Source organism: Anser anser (assembly GCF_964211835.1).
Source record: "Anser anser genome assembly, contig: HAP1_SCAFFOLD_32, whole genome shotgun sequence".
In the NCBI taxonomy this organism is placed as follows: Eukaryota; Metazoa; Chordata; class Aves; order Anseriformes; family Anatidae; genus Anser; species Anser anser.
This window is the reverse complement of record NW_028154148.1, coordinates 3,833,203-3,848,381: the sequence shown is the minus strand read 5'-3', so window position 1 is coordinate 3,848,381 and position 15,179 is coordinate 3,833,203. Positions and strand designations below refer to the sequence as shown.

At 52.8% G+C, this 15,179-nt stretch overlaps 1 protein-coding gene and 1 pseudogene across 2 annotated transcripts; both read right to left on the bottom strand.

Moving 5' to 3' along the window:
• Positions 1 to 3: 3 nt before the first annotated feature.
• On the bottom strand, positions 4 to 2,914 carry LOC310890644 (olfactory receptor 14C36-like). Its single transcript, XM_083852956.1, has one exon. It carries the CDS (start codon positions 2,684 to 2,686, stop codon positions 1,790 to 1,792), a length of 897 nt encoding a protein of 298 aa, XP_083709082.1. The 5' UTR covers positions 2,687 to 2,914; the 3' UTR covers positions 4 to 1,789.
• Positions 2,915 to 11,778: 8,864 nt separating this feature from the next.
• LOC310890557 (olfactory receptor 14C36-like) lies at positions 11,779 to 15,038 on the bottom strand (annotated as a pseudogene). Its single transcript has one exon. The product of its transcript is annotated as an olfactory receptor 14C36-like (transcript).
• Between the last annotated feature and the right edge of the window lie 141 nt (positions 15,039 to 15,179).

The window sequence follows — 15,179 nt, the reverse complement described above, 5'->3', positions numbered from 1 at the left end:
AAGCATTGCACTGTGCCTCAGAGTAATCAAGGAGACCTAATCCAGTTCATCTGTGAGATAAAGCAGAGTGAAGGACGTTGAGTTGTGTCCTAACATGAAGAAGGATGTACATCACTGGTGAAGGAGCTGTCTTTTTGTGCCATCACCAATGCAAATTACACAAGAACTATATCAAATAAAGGTCAGCTGTCCCACCCTGGCCCTGTCACACCACGGGGCAGCGGAGGGACCTTTTTCGGTTTCAGCCTCTTTTTCAGAGAGGCTTTGCCCTCTCCCTGCGCACCACGGGGCAGAGCCTGGCCCTGGACGCTCCGTGAGGGCTGTGCTGGTCGTGGCAGGCTGCGGTGAGGGGACGAATGCCCTGGGCCCCCTTCCTGCTCTGCCCAGGCCAGCAAGGGCCCCGAGCAGCCTCGTGTCCCCTGCCCCTGCAGCTCTGGGCTCCCTTCCCCAGCCCTGGCTCTGCAGCACCAAGCCCTGCTGGGAGCCCTCCCCTGCATGCTGCCACCGCTCCCTGACGCTGCTGCTGCCCTCTGCCGGGCACTGCCCAGCCCAGACCAGCCCCTGCCCACCTCTCCCCACCTCCCGGACCTCTCCCCAGCCCAGCAGCCCAGGCTGGGCTGGCCCCAGGCCAGTGCCCACCGCAGGCTGCTGCAGGGCTCTGGGCACGGCCAGCACAGCCCCAGCCCCTCGCAAGGCACCGCAGCTGCTGGCACAAAGGCGGCTCTGGGCCTCCCCAGCAGCCCCCGCGCTGGGGCCAGCCACGGCTCAGGAGATGGAGGGCCGTGAAGCTGCAGGAGCCCTGCTCTCGTGCCTGGGACATCCCCAGCACAGAGTGCCTGTGCCCCGCAGGGCCAGCCCCGCTCCCCAGGCCAGCACAAGAGGCCTGGCCCAGGCACAGAGCAGATCCAGATTCCTCTCCAGGATGCCATTTGCCATCAGACCCAGCACCACTGGGACAGTACCAGGCAGATAATTCAAAGGCCAGTTGTTGTTTGCTGGGCCATAGGCAAGCAAGAAGGCAGCTCGCAGTCCAGCCCTGTGTCCTTCACTGATCACTCTGGGGTTCTGATCCATTGTGAGGCCCAGAAAAGCAAGAGGTCTGTTCAGGAAGCAGCTCCTTGGGTGTATTCCTGAAACCAGGTTTGCAAGAGGCATGCAGAGACATTGAAGATATGCCAATGTAGGGATAAGAGGACTGTCACCAACACACATGAGATCTCAGGGCTTATCCAAATACAAGAAGCACAATGTGGAAGCAAAGGGAGCAGCAGTGAAAAGGCCACGTCCTGCTGCTGGCCATGGCCATGGCTCCAGGGAAGCAGCAGCCCCGACCCGAAGGCAGCAGAGAGGCAGAGCCCAGCGGGCAGTGAGGGGCAGCCGCGAGGGCCAGCGGGGCTGCTCCTCCCTGTGGCAGCTGGGCTCTGGGCCCTGAGCCCCTCCTGTGTGCTGAGGCTGCTCCCCCAGCTCCAGAAAAGATGGGAAGGGATGGAAGCTGGGACCAATGCATTTCTGCTCGACTCTTTTTTGTCTTTATCTAAGCGGGAAGCCCACTTCCAGAAGTACATGAGATACTTGGTTCAAAAATAAAATAGGATGATACACACATAGGATAGCAAGTAGATCATTACTGAATGAAAATCACAAAGTTCAGAAAATAGTATAAAAGTAAAGTAAGACCGTTCTAACACTTATTCAGAAAAAAAGAAAAAAAAAAAAAAGATGAAAGTGTTCTCTTAGGACTTTGCGCCCAGTATTAATGATGAAGACGCATGTATCCAAAGAGTTTCTTCTATTCATCCTTGAGCTCCTTGTTTCTCATGCTGTAGATGAGGGGGTTCATGGCAGCAGGAACCACCGAGTACAGAACTGCCACAACCAGGTCCAGGGATGGGGAGGAGATGGAGGGGGGCTTCAGGTAGGCAAACATGCCAGTACTGATAAATAGGGAGACCACGGCCAGGTGAGGGAGGCACGTGGAAAAGACTTTGTGCCGGCCCTGCTCAGAGGGCATCCTCAGCACCGCCCTGAAAATCTGCATGTAGGACAGCACAATGAAAACAAAGCAACCAAATGCTAAGCAGGCACTAACAACAATAAGCCCAATCTCCCTGAGGAATGACTCTGAGCAGGAGAGCTTGAGGATCTGAGGAAGCTCACAGAAGAACTGATCAAGCTCATTGCCTTGGCAGAGGGGCAGGGAAAATGTAGTGGCCGTGTGCAGGACAGCATTGAGAAAGCCACTGCCCCAGGCAGCTGCTGCCATCTGGGCACAAGCTCTGCTGCCCACGAGGCTCCCGTAGTGCAGGGGCTTGCAGATGGCAACGTAGCGGTCGTAGGACATGACGGTGAGAAGGGAATATTCTCCTGCTATAAAGAAGAGAAAGAAAAAGACCTGAGAAGCACATCCTTGATAGGAGATGGCCCTGGTGTCCCAGAGGGCATTGGCCATGGCTTTGGGGAGAGTGGTGGAGATGCAGCCCAGGTCGAGGAGGGCGAGGTTGAGGAGGAAGAAGTACATGGGTGTGTGGAGGCGGTGGTCGCAGGCTACGGCGGTGAGGATGAGGCCGTTGCCCAGGAGGGCAGCCAGGTAGATGCCCAGGAAGAGCCCGAAGTGCAGGAGCTGCAGCTCCCGCATGTCTGCGAATGCCAGCAGGAGGAACTCACTCACAGAGCTGCTGTTGGGCATTTTCTGACTTTGGACACAGCTGTCTGTTGGAGAGGAAAAGGCAGAAAAAAGTTAGTACAGACTTCTCTGAGGAAAACTTTTGCAAGTCTTAGAGCTAGCCCAGCCCAAGCCTGTCTCTTTACAGGAGAACCTTTCTGCAGCTCTCCTGCTTGAGCTGCGGCTGGTGCTGGCTGAGAGTGGCACTGGGAGCAGGGGCTGCTGTGGGCTCCAGAGGAGTCCTTCCTGCTGTGCAGCAGGAGGGAAACAGGAACATGGGGGAAACTCAACTCCATTCCACTTGTCGGTTGTTGCAAACAACTCATCTGAACGCAGAGCTGAGCTGTAGGGATTTTGTTTGCTTTATTTTATCCCAGTAGCCCCCGTAACGCTTAGGATAGGTATTGGATGTTTGAATGCCCTCACATTTCCTGTACACTCCTGCTGATATTTTATGGGAGTGTCCATTATGAAGACCGAGAAGAGCCCTTCTGTCCACCTGTCCTGTTCTCAGCTGCCTTGTGTCACCCCTCTCTGAGCTGCACTGTCATCCCATTCAAGTGTTTCCCTGAGAAGGAAGAGGAGAATTCTGCTGAGGAAGAAGGGCCACAGCAAGCCAGGGGGAGCTTGGGAGCTTCTCTTCTTTCCATGGCTGCACGAGCTCCGGGGCAGCTGGCAGAGAGCCCGGCCTGGCCAGGCAGGGCAGGGTGCTCTGGGCTGACCGGGGGCACCTGGCTTAGGGCACCCCGAGGGGCTTCTGCCAGACTGCCTCACCTCGCAGTGTAACCCAGCAGGACTCCCAAAGCCTACTGCATTGCCCACTGCCCTCCCAGCAACAAGACCCAGCAGGAGACCCTACCAGGACGTGCAGCTGCATGGCCCTGCAGCCAGAGACCTCCCTTGTCAAGGGCTGTGCAGATTTCTCCTGGAGGCAGCTCTCAGCATCCTGCCACTGCCAACTGCCTCCAAGCCCTCTCTTCTTCTCTCCTGCTCCGTGCCACCTGCGGTCAGAGCCCCCAGCCCTGCTGCGCTGTGCACAGGAGCTGCAGTGTAATTTTGTGGAGGTGCAGAGCTGATGGACACATTGTGCAGGATGCTCCTAAAGATCTTGTGTCCTTTTCCCTCCTGACTACAATGACACTTCTGTCTCAAGACTAGAGTAGCCAACAGAGGTGAGACAGATACTCTGGGATCAAGAATGTCATCAGAAAGTTGACCCAAATAAGATATGGGGAGGTCAGGAGCAGCCTGGACAAGAGAGATGTGAGATTTTGGGGTGGGAAGAAGAGCTTGGCCAGCAGAAACGTGTGATTTCATAGAGCTAAGAGGGTTCATGTAATGTAGATGCTGTGGTAACACCGTCTTAAAACAGTCACGTATGGCCCTTACCTTACTTGAACCAGGAATTTTAATCCCTCAACCTAAATGCTACTCCAGCACTCTGACAGGAATCCACTTTCTCTCTTGCTAACCCTAATGCCCTCCCTTAACACTAGCATTAAAATGCTCTGTTTAACCCTAGACTTCTTGGCAGACCCAAATAAAACCCTAAGCCGCAGAGCTAGTCAATACATTAACCACAGACCTGACACCAAAAGCAGAACACCAAACACTCCCACTAAAACTCTGCTTAATCTCTAACCCAGAAAGTGAAAAACAGGTACCGAGAAGTCTAGAGAGAGGTCAGCTCTGCCTCAGGATCTCCTGAGGAGCTCCTCCGCCAGTTCTCTCAGTACCCTCGGGTGGATCCCATCTGGCCCCATCGATTTGCGTACATCCAAGTGCTGTAGCAGGTTGCAAACCATTTCCTTGTGGATAGTGAGGGCCACACCTTCCCCCCATCCACTTCCACCAGCTCAGGGTACTGGGTATCCAGAGAACAACTGGTTTTGCCACTAAAGACTGAGACTTGCCTTTATTCTTATGCTCACCCTAATCCCTGCCCTGAACACTGGCATTAAAATCCTCTATTAAACCTAGGCTTCTAGGCAGATGTAGAACAAAAAACTGTTCCACAAAGCTTGCCCATAACCTAGACACAGACCTGACACCCTAAGCTGAAAAACACATTTGCTAAATTTCTAACCCAGAACGGTGAGCCCTAGTCCCAAAGAGACTAGAGAGGTCAGCTCTGCCTCAGGATCTCCTGCCCCAGCAGGAGGAATGGGACTGGGGCAGTGACTGGGAGGTCACTTCTGTCTCTGCAGCTGATAGGGCAGCAGCAGGAACGTGTCACGCAAAGGGACTGTGAGGTGCCTTGTGTCTGGAGGTGGCAGGTCACCCTTGGCTTCTCCCTGGGATGTGCACTTTGGGGCTGACATCTGCCAGTGGCCCTGCTAGGCCAGCAGAAGGCCCCTGCTTGGCATGCTGCCTGTGGGATCCCCTCTGCCTCCATCCCCAGGAGGACCCAGACACAAAGAAGGCCCACACAGGGGTTGTCCTGTCCCTTCTGCTCGAGTCCAGGACTGGACAGCAGGAGGCCCAAGGCTTGGCTGTGTCTAGCCAAGAAGCTGCAAGGCCAGCAGCAGGCCCAGGCCTTGGAAGATGCTGGTGAGGTGACTTCTGTCTGCTTGGCTGACAGGCCGCAAGGAGCCTGATGGGTTGGGATGCCTACTTCAGGAGTGGTTTCCACCCTGATGGACCTTTCTTTGGTAGTAGGAAAGAGCAGGAGAGAAAAAAGTGCCACAAAGTGTACCTTGGAAGGGTGGCACTGGCCCCTTGGAAGGTTGTCACTGGCCACGAGCAGAAAGAAATGTCCCTCAAAGGGTCGTGCTGTGGTGCCATATGTCACCCAAAGAGTGTCTGTAATCAGACCATGGCTTTGTGTTTTAAGGAATAGCTGGTGAGGGTTGACAAGACATGGGTGAGATGATGGAAAGTCCTGGATGAGAGCAAGGTGGTGGACAGAGATGGGTGTCTGCAGACTTCAAGGAAATGGGGGAAAGTCTGGAACAGCATAGGAAAGCCTGCAGAGGAGAAGGCAGAGGGTGCTGGCAAGAATGGAAGGCCCCAACAGCCCTGACATTTTTGTCCCTTTGGCTAGAGCTTCTGAGGAGACGAGATATAGTCATTGCAATGGGCCTCTTTGCTTCCTTGATACCCTGTGCAGGGGTGGGGAGGTGTCCTAATGAAGTTCTTGTCGTGGCATCACACTGCCCACCACATCATACAGACCCCAAGAAGAGCCCTGAGGCAGACGTGGGGGTGCAGGATCTCCCCTCCCAGTGGCTGGGGTCAGGCCTTGGCCCTTCTGCTTCCCCAAAACCAACCAAGACTTTTCTCAGCACAGCGCTTTGCCTGTCTGGAATCATGGCCTCCAATGATCTGCCCTAACAAGTCCCTGGGGAGGCTTTGTTAGTAAGAGCCCTCAGTGGGGCCCATTAATACTCCAAGTCACTTCAACTTTTCCTTCTGACTTTACTTTCTCAAGCAGTTGCATCATTCTCCTCTCAGTACCTGATCTTCATTGACTGAGCACCAAAATACAACATGGAACTCATGAAAACAGAGAAAGTCCTAGGCAGCCATACATCTCCCACAGTTTCCTTCACGTCTTCAAGACTTGCAGAGCTAATAGGAGAGCTTCCATGGTGTAGTTAAGGAGGAAGATTTCAAAGAGCATCTAATAGAAATCTTTCCTCATTTTAAAGGCTGAATATTTTTGCATTTCAGCTTAGAGCATCATTTTCTTATAGATATTGGTCTACGGTTACTCCTTTAAAGCCCTGCTTAGGTTGGAAGAGGGTTTTTCCTATGTAAAAAAAAAAAAAAAAACCAAAAAAAAAAAACAGGAAATCATGCTGCAATTTTCAAAAGAAAACAAAACAAACAAACAAATGAAAAAAACCAAAGTTCAAGTTCCTCATTTTTTTCCCTCCAGTGAAGTTTACCTTCCCAAAGGGATGACTGTACATGATGTATTTTACACTGATTAATAGGAAATTTAAAATAATTGTGTTAATATTAATCCAAGTCATACTAATTCAATGAGAAACGATGAGTTTCTTGCTAAGGAAACCAGTAGACAGACTGCTGAGAAATGGGTGAGCTGGAACTCACTGAAACTCAAAGCAGCAACTGGGTTGGTGAGAGCGGTCTGAATGATCAAAGAGTAAAGGGAGGGCAAAGCAGGAGAACCATGGGAAGTGCATAGGTCCAGACAGGTTGCTGGAAAGGGGACATTCAGCAGGGTCTGTGTAATCAAGATGGGTTTTGTGCCTGGAAGATGAGGGAGCACACCATGATAGACAAAGCGATGACAAAGCAAGTACGGGTGAACACCAGTATTTCTTCTCCTGAAATGAACATATATCCTAAAAATGCATATTTCTTCATGATAGAAATTAGACATCACGTGAGGCATTTAACGGAAGGGATTGAATCATTTGGATTGATGAGTAGTTGCTTTATTAGATAAGTACTAAAAAAATTACTGGGTATTGAGGCAGAGCTTTGCTGTCTGACCATAAGGATTACCAGGGAAAACCTCCTGTGGCCCCGTTGTGTTTGAGGCACTTCCCTGGACCAGCAGATGTCAGAAAAGACCTGCAGGAGACCGGAGCCCTTTGGGAAAATGAGGTGGAGCCAGGTGGAGTTCCCAGGGCACCTCCACTGCCAGCAGTGGTCTTTGTCCCTGTAACTGCAGCCCAGCCCAGAACAGGAAACCCCTTCAAAGACAAACCCCTTCTTCTGTGGGTTCCTGGGACTAACCTAGATTTGAAATGGCCTTTGGAAACTCATGATATTCTTATTCCTACTTAACCTATGACACCACTTATTCCTACGAGACACTTGAACATCCATTTACCTTCCTGATTCATCTTTAGGAAATTCAGGCTGAAAATCTGGAGTATAGCACGCTTCAAATGGCTGAGCCAGAACCCATCAGCTTGCCCCACTTTGGAAATGGTCCCTGTCCAGCTGAGGTTTTGAATGCGAAAAGAGTGAAATGACCTCTCAGGCCAATGCGCAGAGTAAGGGAAAGTCACACATATTGTGCTGGAGTGTCAGAAGGCAAAAAGCACTGCATTGTGCCTCAGAGTAATCAAGGAGACCTAATCCAGTTCATCTGTGAGATAAAGCAGAGTGAAAGACGTTGAGTTGTGTCCTAACATGACGAAGGATGTACATCACTGCTGAAGGAGCTGTCTTTTTGTGCCATCACCAATGCAAATACACAAAACTGTATCAATTAAAGGTAACCTGTCCCACCCTGGCCCTGTCACCCCACAGGGCAGGAGAGAGGGAGCTGACAGCCAAGGGACGCATTTGGGTGTGGAAGGTGGGGCCCAGCAGAGACAAGGAGCCAAGGCAGTAGCTGGGGGAGGCCAGGAGAAGCAGCCCAAGGGGTGGTGCTGATTGTGAGGACACGTTTGTGCCAGCAGCCTGAGTGGGCAGCAGCTGTGCGCAGGCGAGGGGAGGCCAGGAAGCACATGCCAAGAGCGCTCCTACCAGCAGAGACAAGGCCGGGGCCGAGGGCAAGGGGAGGGGCAGGCGCAGGGCAGGGGGCTGCAAGGGCCATGCTGAGCTCCCTGCCCCTGCAGCAGCCGCACTGGCCCTCAGCAGATGTGCTGGCCGGCACGCACAGGGAGGTGCTGGCGTGCATCAGAGAGCAGCGAGGAGGGCGCTGGAGAGGGCCGGGGTGAGGCGGGTGGCAGAGCCCCATGCAGGGGCTGGCTGGGGGTCCTCTCTGCTGTAGCCACCGTACACTGCGTGGTAGGAGGAGGGCTCCCTGTGCACCACGGGGCAGAGCCTGGCCCTGGGCTCTCCCTGATGTCCCTGCAGCTCCTGGCAGGCTGCGGTGAGGTGCCCCTCAGCCTTCCCTCCTGTGCTGCCAGGGCACATGGCTGTCTTCTGCCCAGCTCACTGCCCACCAAGAACGTCCGACAGGGCTGCTTCCCAAGCTGGGCCTTGCCCAGGCTCAGTCCCCTGCAGGGGCGGAAAATGGCCCTTGTCCTGGTGGCTTTTCATGGCCTTCCTCTCAGTACGTGCTCTTCTCATGCTTGATCTCTTTTACTGAATTCAGAGGCCTAGGAGAACTTTTTGGTACAGACTAATACAGAAAATACTTGGAGTCCCTCAGCCACATCTCTGCTTTTCCTCCACATTGCAGCTGGGCTCTTCAATCCCACAACCTCTGCTGTACCTGAAGAGAAATCATGAGAAGGAAGAGTCACTGAAAATGACTACCTGCTGGTTCCTTTATTTCGTTAATTACCAAGAGCTTATCAGCACCTGTACATGAGGTCTCTGGGTTAAAAATAAATAAATAAATAAATAAATAAAAGTTAGAAGAAGTGAGATAGAAGTGAGATGAAAAAATACTTTAATTGGAATAATATTGCAAAGATTGAAAGGCAATTTTGAAATACATGAACAAAGGTGTTTCTGCCTTTGCCCGGGTATATGTGAGGAAGATGTGCAGGTACCTCATTGGTGGGGAAATGCTGTATATTAGAATAACATCCTCAGTGCCTCCTGTAGCTCCTTGTTCCTCGTGCTGTAGATGAGGGTTTCACTGCTGGAGGCAACACTGAGTACAGAACTGAAACCACCAGGTCCAGGGATGGGGAGGTGATGGAGGGAGGCTTCAGGCAGGCAACCATGGCGGTGATGCTGTGCAGGGAGACCACGGCCCGGTGAGGGAGGCACGTGGAAAAGGCTTTGTGCCATCCCTACTCAAAGGGCATCCTCAACACAGCCCTGAAGACCTGCACGTAGGACAGCACAATGAAAACAAAGCAACCAAATGCTAAACAGACACTGAACACAAGTAACCCAACTTCTCTGAGGTAGGCATCTGGGCAGGAGAGCTTGAGTTGAGCTTTGAGGATAGCCTGAGGAGACCTTTGACTCGAAGCACAGCACTTTGACCTGAAACACAACACATCTTTACACTTGCTGAGGGTACACTCTGCTCAATCATCCAGGTCATTGACAAATAAGTTGACCAGGACTGGACTCAGTGTAGATCCCTGGGGGACACTGCTGGCTACAGGCCTCCAACTAGACTCTGCTCCACTAAGCACAACCCTCTGAACTCTGCCATCCAGCCAGCTCACAATCCACCTCACTGACCACTCATCCATCCCACACTTCCTGAGCTGGCCTGTGAGGATGTTATGGGAGACAGTGCTGAAAGCCTTGCTGAAGTCAAGGTACACAACATCCACTGTTCTCCCTCACCCACTCAGCTAGTCATTCCATCATAGAAGGCTATCAAGTTGGTGAAGCACGGTTTCCCTTGGTGAACCCATGCTGACTGCTCCCGATCACCTTCTTCTCCTCCACATGCTGGAGAAGACCTCCAGGATGAGCTGTTCCATCGCCTTTCCAGGGATGGAGGTGAGGCTGACCAGCCTGTAGTTGCCTGGGGCCTCCTTCTTGCCCTTTTTGAAGACCAGCATGACATGAGCTTTCTTCCAGTCTTCAGGCACCTCTCCTGTTCTCCATGACCTTTCAAAGATGATGGAGAGTGGGCCAGCAGTAACATCCGCCAGCTCCCTCAGCACTCATGGATGTATCCCATCGGGTTCCAAGGACTTGTGGGTGTCACGTTTGCCTAAGAGATCTCTGAGCTGATCCTCTTCAACCAAGGGAAAGTCCTCGTTTCTCCAGAGGTCCTCCCTTGTCTCAAAGGTTAGAGATTCCAGAGGGCTGGTCTTAGCAGTGAAGGCTGAAGCAAAGGAGGCATTCAGTAATTCTGCCTTCCCTTTGTCCTTTGTCACCAGGGCACCCACCTCATTAAGCAGTGGGCCCACATTTTCCTTTGTCTTCCTTCTGCAACTGATGTGTTGGAAACAGCCCTTTTTGTTGTCCTTGACACCCCTTGCAAGATTTAACTCCAAATGGGCCTTGGACTTCCCTGTCGCTTCCCTGCATCCTCAGACAATGTCCCTATATTCTTCCCAAGTGGCTTGTCCCCTTTTCCACATTATGCATGCTTCCTTCTTCCATTTCAGTCACCCCAGGATTTCCTTGATCATCCAAGCAGGTCTCCTGCCCCCTTTGCCTGACTTTTTGCTCACAGGAATACACAGCTCTTGAGCTTGGAGGACTTGGAGGTCAGTGCGCTATTGCTCCCGGTGCACCGTTGTGGCAGCCATCGGCACCTGCTCTGCTTCGGCTCTCAGCAACCCCACAACAGAAGGGTCCTGTGCGAGACCAGGCAAGGTAGACAACTATTTGACGTTCTCTCTATTCAAGGCAGTTATGCCAACAGCCCTCTGGTGCCCTTTTGCTTAGTTGTTTACCCTTGGAAAAAGCCAGAAACACAGTCTGGAGGCATGTCGTTAGGGTTACCCAATGATGTTCACGGTACTCACGAGCTATCATGACTGGCCCCAAAGAAAGAAGGGGAAGGTGCCCTGCCTTGTGCCCTCCACCAAGCGGATTCATGAGTGTGGTACCTGTAGCACCTCAAATAGTATTTATTGGTGCCGATTTAGGGAAAGCATCGCAAGCCCATATTTGCTTTCCTAGTGGTAACTTAGAAGTTTCTTGCAACATGTAGTTGCTTTACAGGTAGGGATTTGTAGCAATTTGTAATAAAGACGTTCATGAAGACAGAGCAACGAGGTGTCCGTGTCCTTGTGTACTATGGAATCCTACCATCCTCCTGCTGCGATCCATGGGCGGGCTGACCCTCCTAGGTCCTGAGCATCAACCACAGACGTGGGGCTTGGTGACAGCCCTTTGCTGCAGAGAACAGACCCAGCCACAGGGGCTGGACCATTCAGATGCCCCAGTGCCATGAAAATGGCTTTTTTTCTGCTCAGGTCTGCTCTCCCTCACACACAGCAGACCTGTGGCTCATCTCCCTGTGGAGGAGGAGGAGGCAAAGCGCTGCTGGTGCACCAGTAAGGGAGAAATACTCCACCTGTGGGAGGGCAGGGCTGGCGGGGAGGTGGCACAGGACAGGCACTGGCCTCTTTCTTCTATTCCCCACCCAGGGAGCCTTGAGACCACAGGTCAGTGTCCGTACTGCCCAGAGGTGCCTGCAGTCCTGTATCATCAGGATCCACCTTCTCTCCTTCTGTACATAACATTTTTAAATTTTTCTCACAGTTTGGGGCCAGCATTGGTGGACCTGGTACCTGGCACTGCAAGGCTGTGTCTCACACCGTGGTTTTTTTCGTGAGTTTTTCCCATTGCAGCAGCAGAGCAGCAGCTAATTGCTTCTGGAAGACAACTGAAACAGTTTCTTCAGTGCATGATTGAGCTCCTGGTTCCTCATGCTGTAGATGAGGGGGTTCAGTGCTGGAGGCACCACCGAGTACAGAAATGACAACACCAGGTCCCTGGATGGGGAGGAGATGGAGGGGGGCTTCAGGTAGGCAAACAGGACAGTGCTGACAAACAGGGAGACCACGGCCAGGTGAGGGAGGCACGTGGAAAAGGCTTTGTGGAGGCCCTGCTCAGAGGGGATCCTCAACACTGCCCTGAAGATCTGCACATAGGACAGCACAATGAAAACAAAGCAACCAATACCTACACAGAAGCCGATTGCAGTAAGCCCAACCTCCCTGAGGTAGGTATCTGAGCAGGAGAGCTTGAGGATCTGGGGGATTTCACAGAAGAACTGGTCCACAGCATTGCCTTGGCAGAGGGGCAGGGAAAATGTAGTGGCCATGTGCAGGACAGCATTGAGAAAGCCACTGCCCCAGGCAGCTGCTGCCATCTGGGCACAAGCTCTGCTGCCCACGAGGCTCCCGTAGTGCAGGGGCTTGCAGATGGCAACATAGCGGTCGTAGGACATGATGGTGAGAACATAAAATTCTGCTGTAATCAAGAAGACAAATAGAAAGACCTGTGCAGCACACCCTTGATAGGAGATGGCCCTGGTGTCCCAGAGGGCATTGGCCATGGCTTTGGGGAGAGTGATGGAGATGCAGCCCAGGTCGAGGAGGGCGAGGTTGAGGAGGAAGAAGTACATGGGGGTGTGGAGGCGGTGGTCGCAGGCTACGGCGGTGAGGATGAGGCCGTTGCCCAGGAGGGCAGCCAGGTAGATGCCCAGGAAGAGCCCGAAGTGCAGGAGCTGCAGCTCCCGCGTGTCTGCGAATGCCAGCAGGAGGAACTCACTGATGGAGCTGCTGTTGGACATCTGCTAACTCTGGTCATGAGGTCCTGTACAAGGAGGACAGAGGCAGTGATAATGTACCACAAGCATATCAGAGGAAAACTCTTTGTATTTTCTCACTTAAAATCACCAAAAATTGCCCATTTCTAGGCAGATATTTTGAAGGTCTCTTTCATTGATTCTGCCTGGGAGTGTCTCTGGGAGCAGGGGACTCATCTGTGGGCAATGCAAGAATCAGTCCTGCACTGTAGCCAGAGGTAGTAGCATGGTAGTAACATGGTAGTAACATGGTAGGAACAGGTAGGAACATGGGGTAGTCTCAGATTCACTTTACTACTGATATCAAAGAGATTTAGCCAGTTTTGCTCCTAGTTCACCCAACTGCAGAGCAGAGGTGTGGAGATTTAGTTATTTAATTATTTGTTTTCTATTTTTCATTTTAGCTGCCCCACCACACCTGAGCAGTGATTCTAAGGCACAAATCCTCGGCGTTCTGCTGCACTCCAAGCAAAACCTTGTGGATCCTCAGAGGCAAAGAGACTGTCCCTTTAGTGCAGAGCGTCCCACAGAGATGACAGCCATTCTGTCCATCAGTGCTGGTCTCAGCTGTGCTGGCATCTCTTTGAGATACAGGACAATCGCCTTCAGAGGCTGTCCTGAGAAGAACCTGGAAACTGTTGAGGGAAGAAGAAGCGAGGCTCCACGTGCCCATCTCCAGACCCCTCACCCTGTGCCCGTACTCCCCTTCCCCCAAGCACCCCGAGGGCTCACTCCATGGGCAGGTGAAACCCCCATCCCCAGGCAGCCTGGGAACAAGAGCAGCAGCAGCACGGCCAGGTGGAGAAGCCAGGAGGAATGGCAGCGTGCTGCTGCTAGGGGAGGCAAGGCCAGGGAGGGACAGACGGACACTCAGCACACCCTCCTGTGCTGCAGCTCTGCCTGCAGAGGAGGCAGCTCCTGCTGGGGACAGCGGGGGCTTGAGGGCAGAGGCTGTGCTGGTGGCAGAGGAGAGCAGGGGGTGTCCCAGGGAAGGCGCCTGCCATGCAGGGGATGGCAGGGAGGTGCCTGAGCCCTCCCTCGCACAGCATTTCTGGCAGCAGCTCCCTCTCACCGCCTGCCCATGTCCCTGCTGCCTGCCCATGTCCCTGCTAAGAGCCACTTCTGTGTCCCCATGTCTCCTCCCTGTCTACACTCATAGATTCCATCCCACAGGCCGTGTATTCAGATTCACTCAGATTCCCCTCCACTGAAGGTATATTAAAACGCAGAATCCAAAAAAGACTTTCCCTTCAGAAAAACTTAGCCTCAGTCATACTCTTAAAATTTCCTCTTAGAAATGCCATTCTGTAGAGCATCTTCTACTCCTCGCTGGAGAAACAGAGAGACCCATCCCGACAGACGCTATCAGCCATCGGATGTGCCAGCTGTAGAAGACCCCTCTGGCAACCCCACCTGCATGGCCCTGCTGCCAGAGACTCACGGTGCCAAGAGCCTGCAGATCTGTCCTGCCACACGCTGCCCTCTGTTGCTGCGCTCCTCACTGCCTCCAAGCCCTCTCTCCTTCTCTCCTCTCCCCGTGCCACCTGCGGTCAGAGCCCCCAGCCCTGCTGCGCTGTGCACAGGAGCTGCTCCTGGGCACAGCTGTCTCTCTGCACCAGGGCCCTCTTGCCACGAGCTCTCTCTGTCCCATGAGCCCGGCCCAGCTCAGCACCAGACGCCCAGCCTGAGGCATTGGAATCCCCCCTCGGGGGGTTTCGGTGATGAACCCACGAACCTCAGGCACTGAGAGACAATTGAAGACATCTCTCAACAAGTCCAAGTCAGAGGCAAGTTTCCTGCAGTGTCCCCCTGAGGGCCAGCACTGACACAGCCTCCCTTGGAGCTCGTTAGAGCAGAGCATTGGAGGCAGTGAGGACAAGGAGACAAAGGCAGTGTGAAGGTGACCCTGATGTGTAGGAAAACTGGATGTGTGTCACTAAGCACAAGGGCCCAGACAATAATGAATGATTTAAAATTTGGAAAGACAGAAAAATAAGATAAAATAGTAATAATAACAATAATAACAATAACAAGAAGAATAATAGTATGTGAAAAGCAAGTGATGAACCACGCAATCCCTGAGAAGCCCCTCACCGATGCTCAACCTGTCCCTGAGCATTGGTCCCCCTGACCCTGGCCAGCCTGCAGCAGGATCTCTTGTGCACGTCCCTTCACCTTCAGTTCTTTCAGTGCAAAATCAGCTTTCAGAGGAATTTGGAGTATTTTCTTCCCTTTCTCAAACACTTCCTGTGCTCTGTCACCCCACACAACGATGCCATCGATGTACTGCAGGTGTTCAGGAGCTTCCTCCTCTTCCAGGCCACTCTGGATCAGTCCATGGCAAATGGTAGGGCTGAGTTTCCTGCCCTGGGGCAGTCGATGCCAGGTTGATAGCAAGCT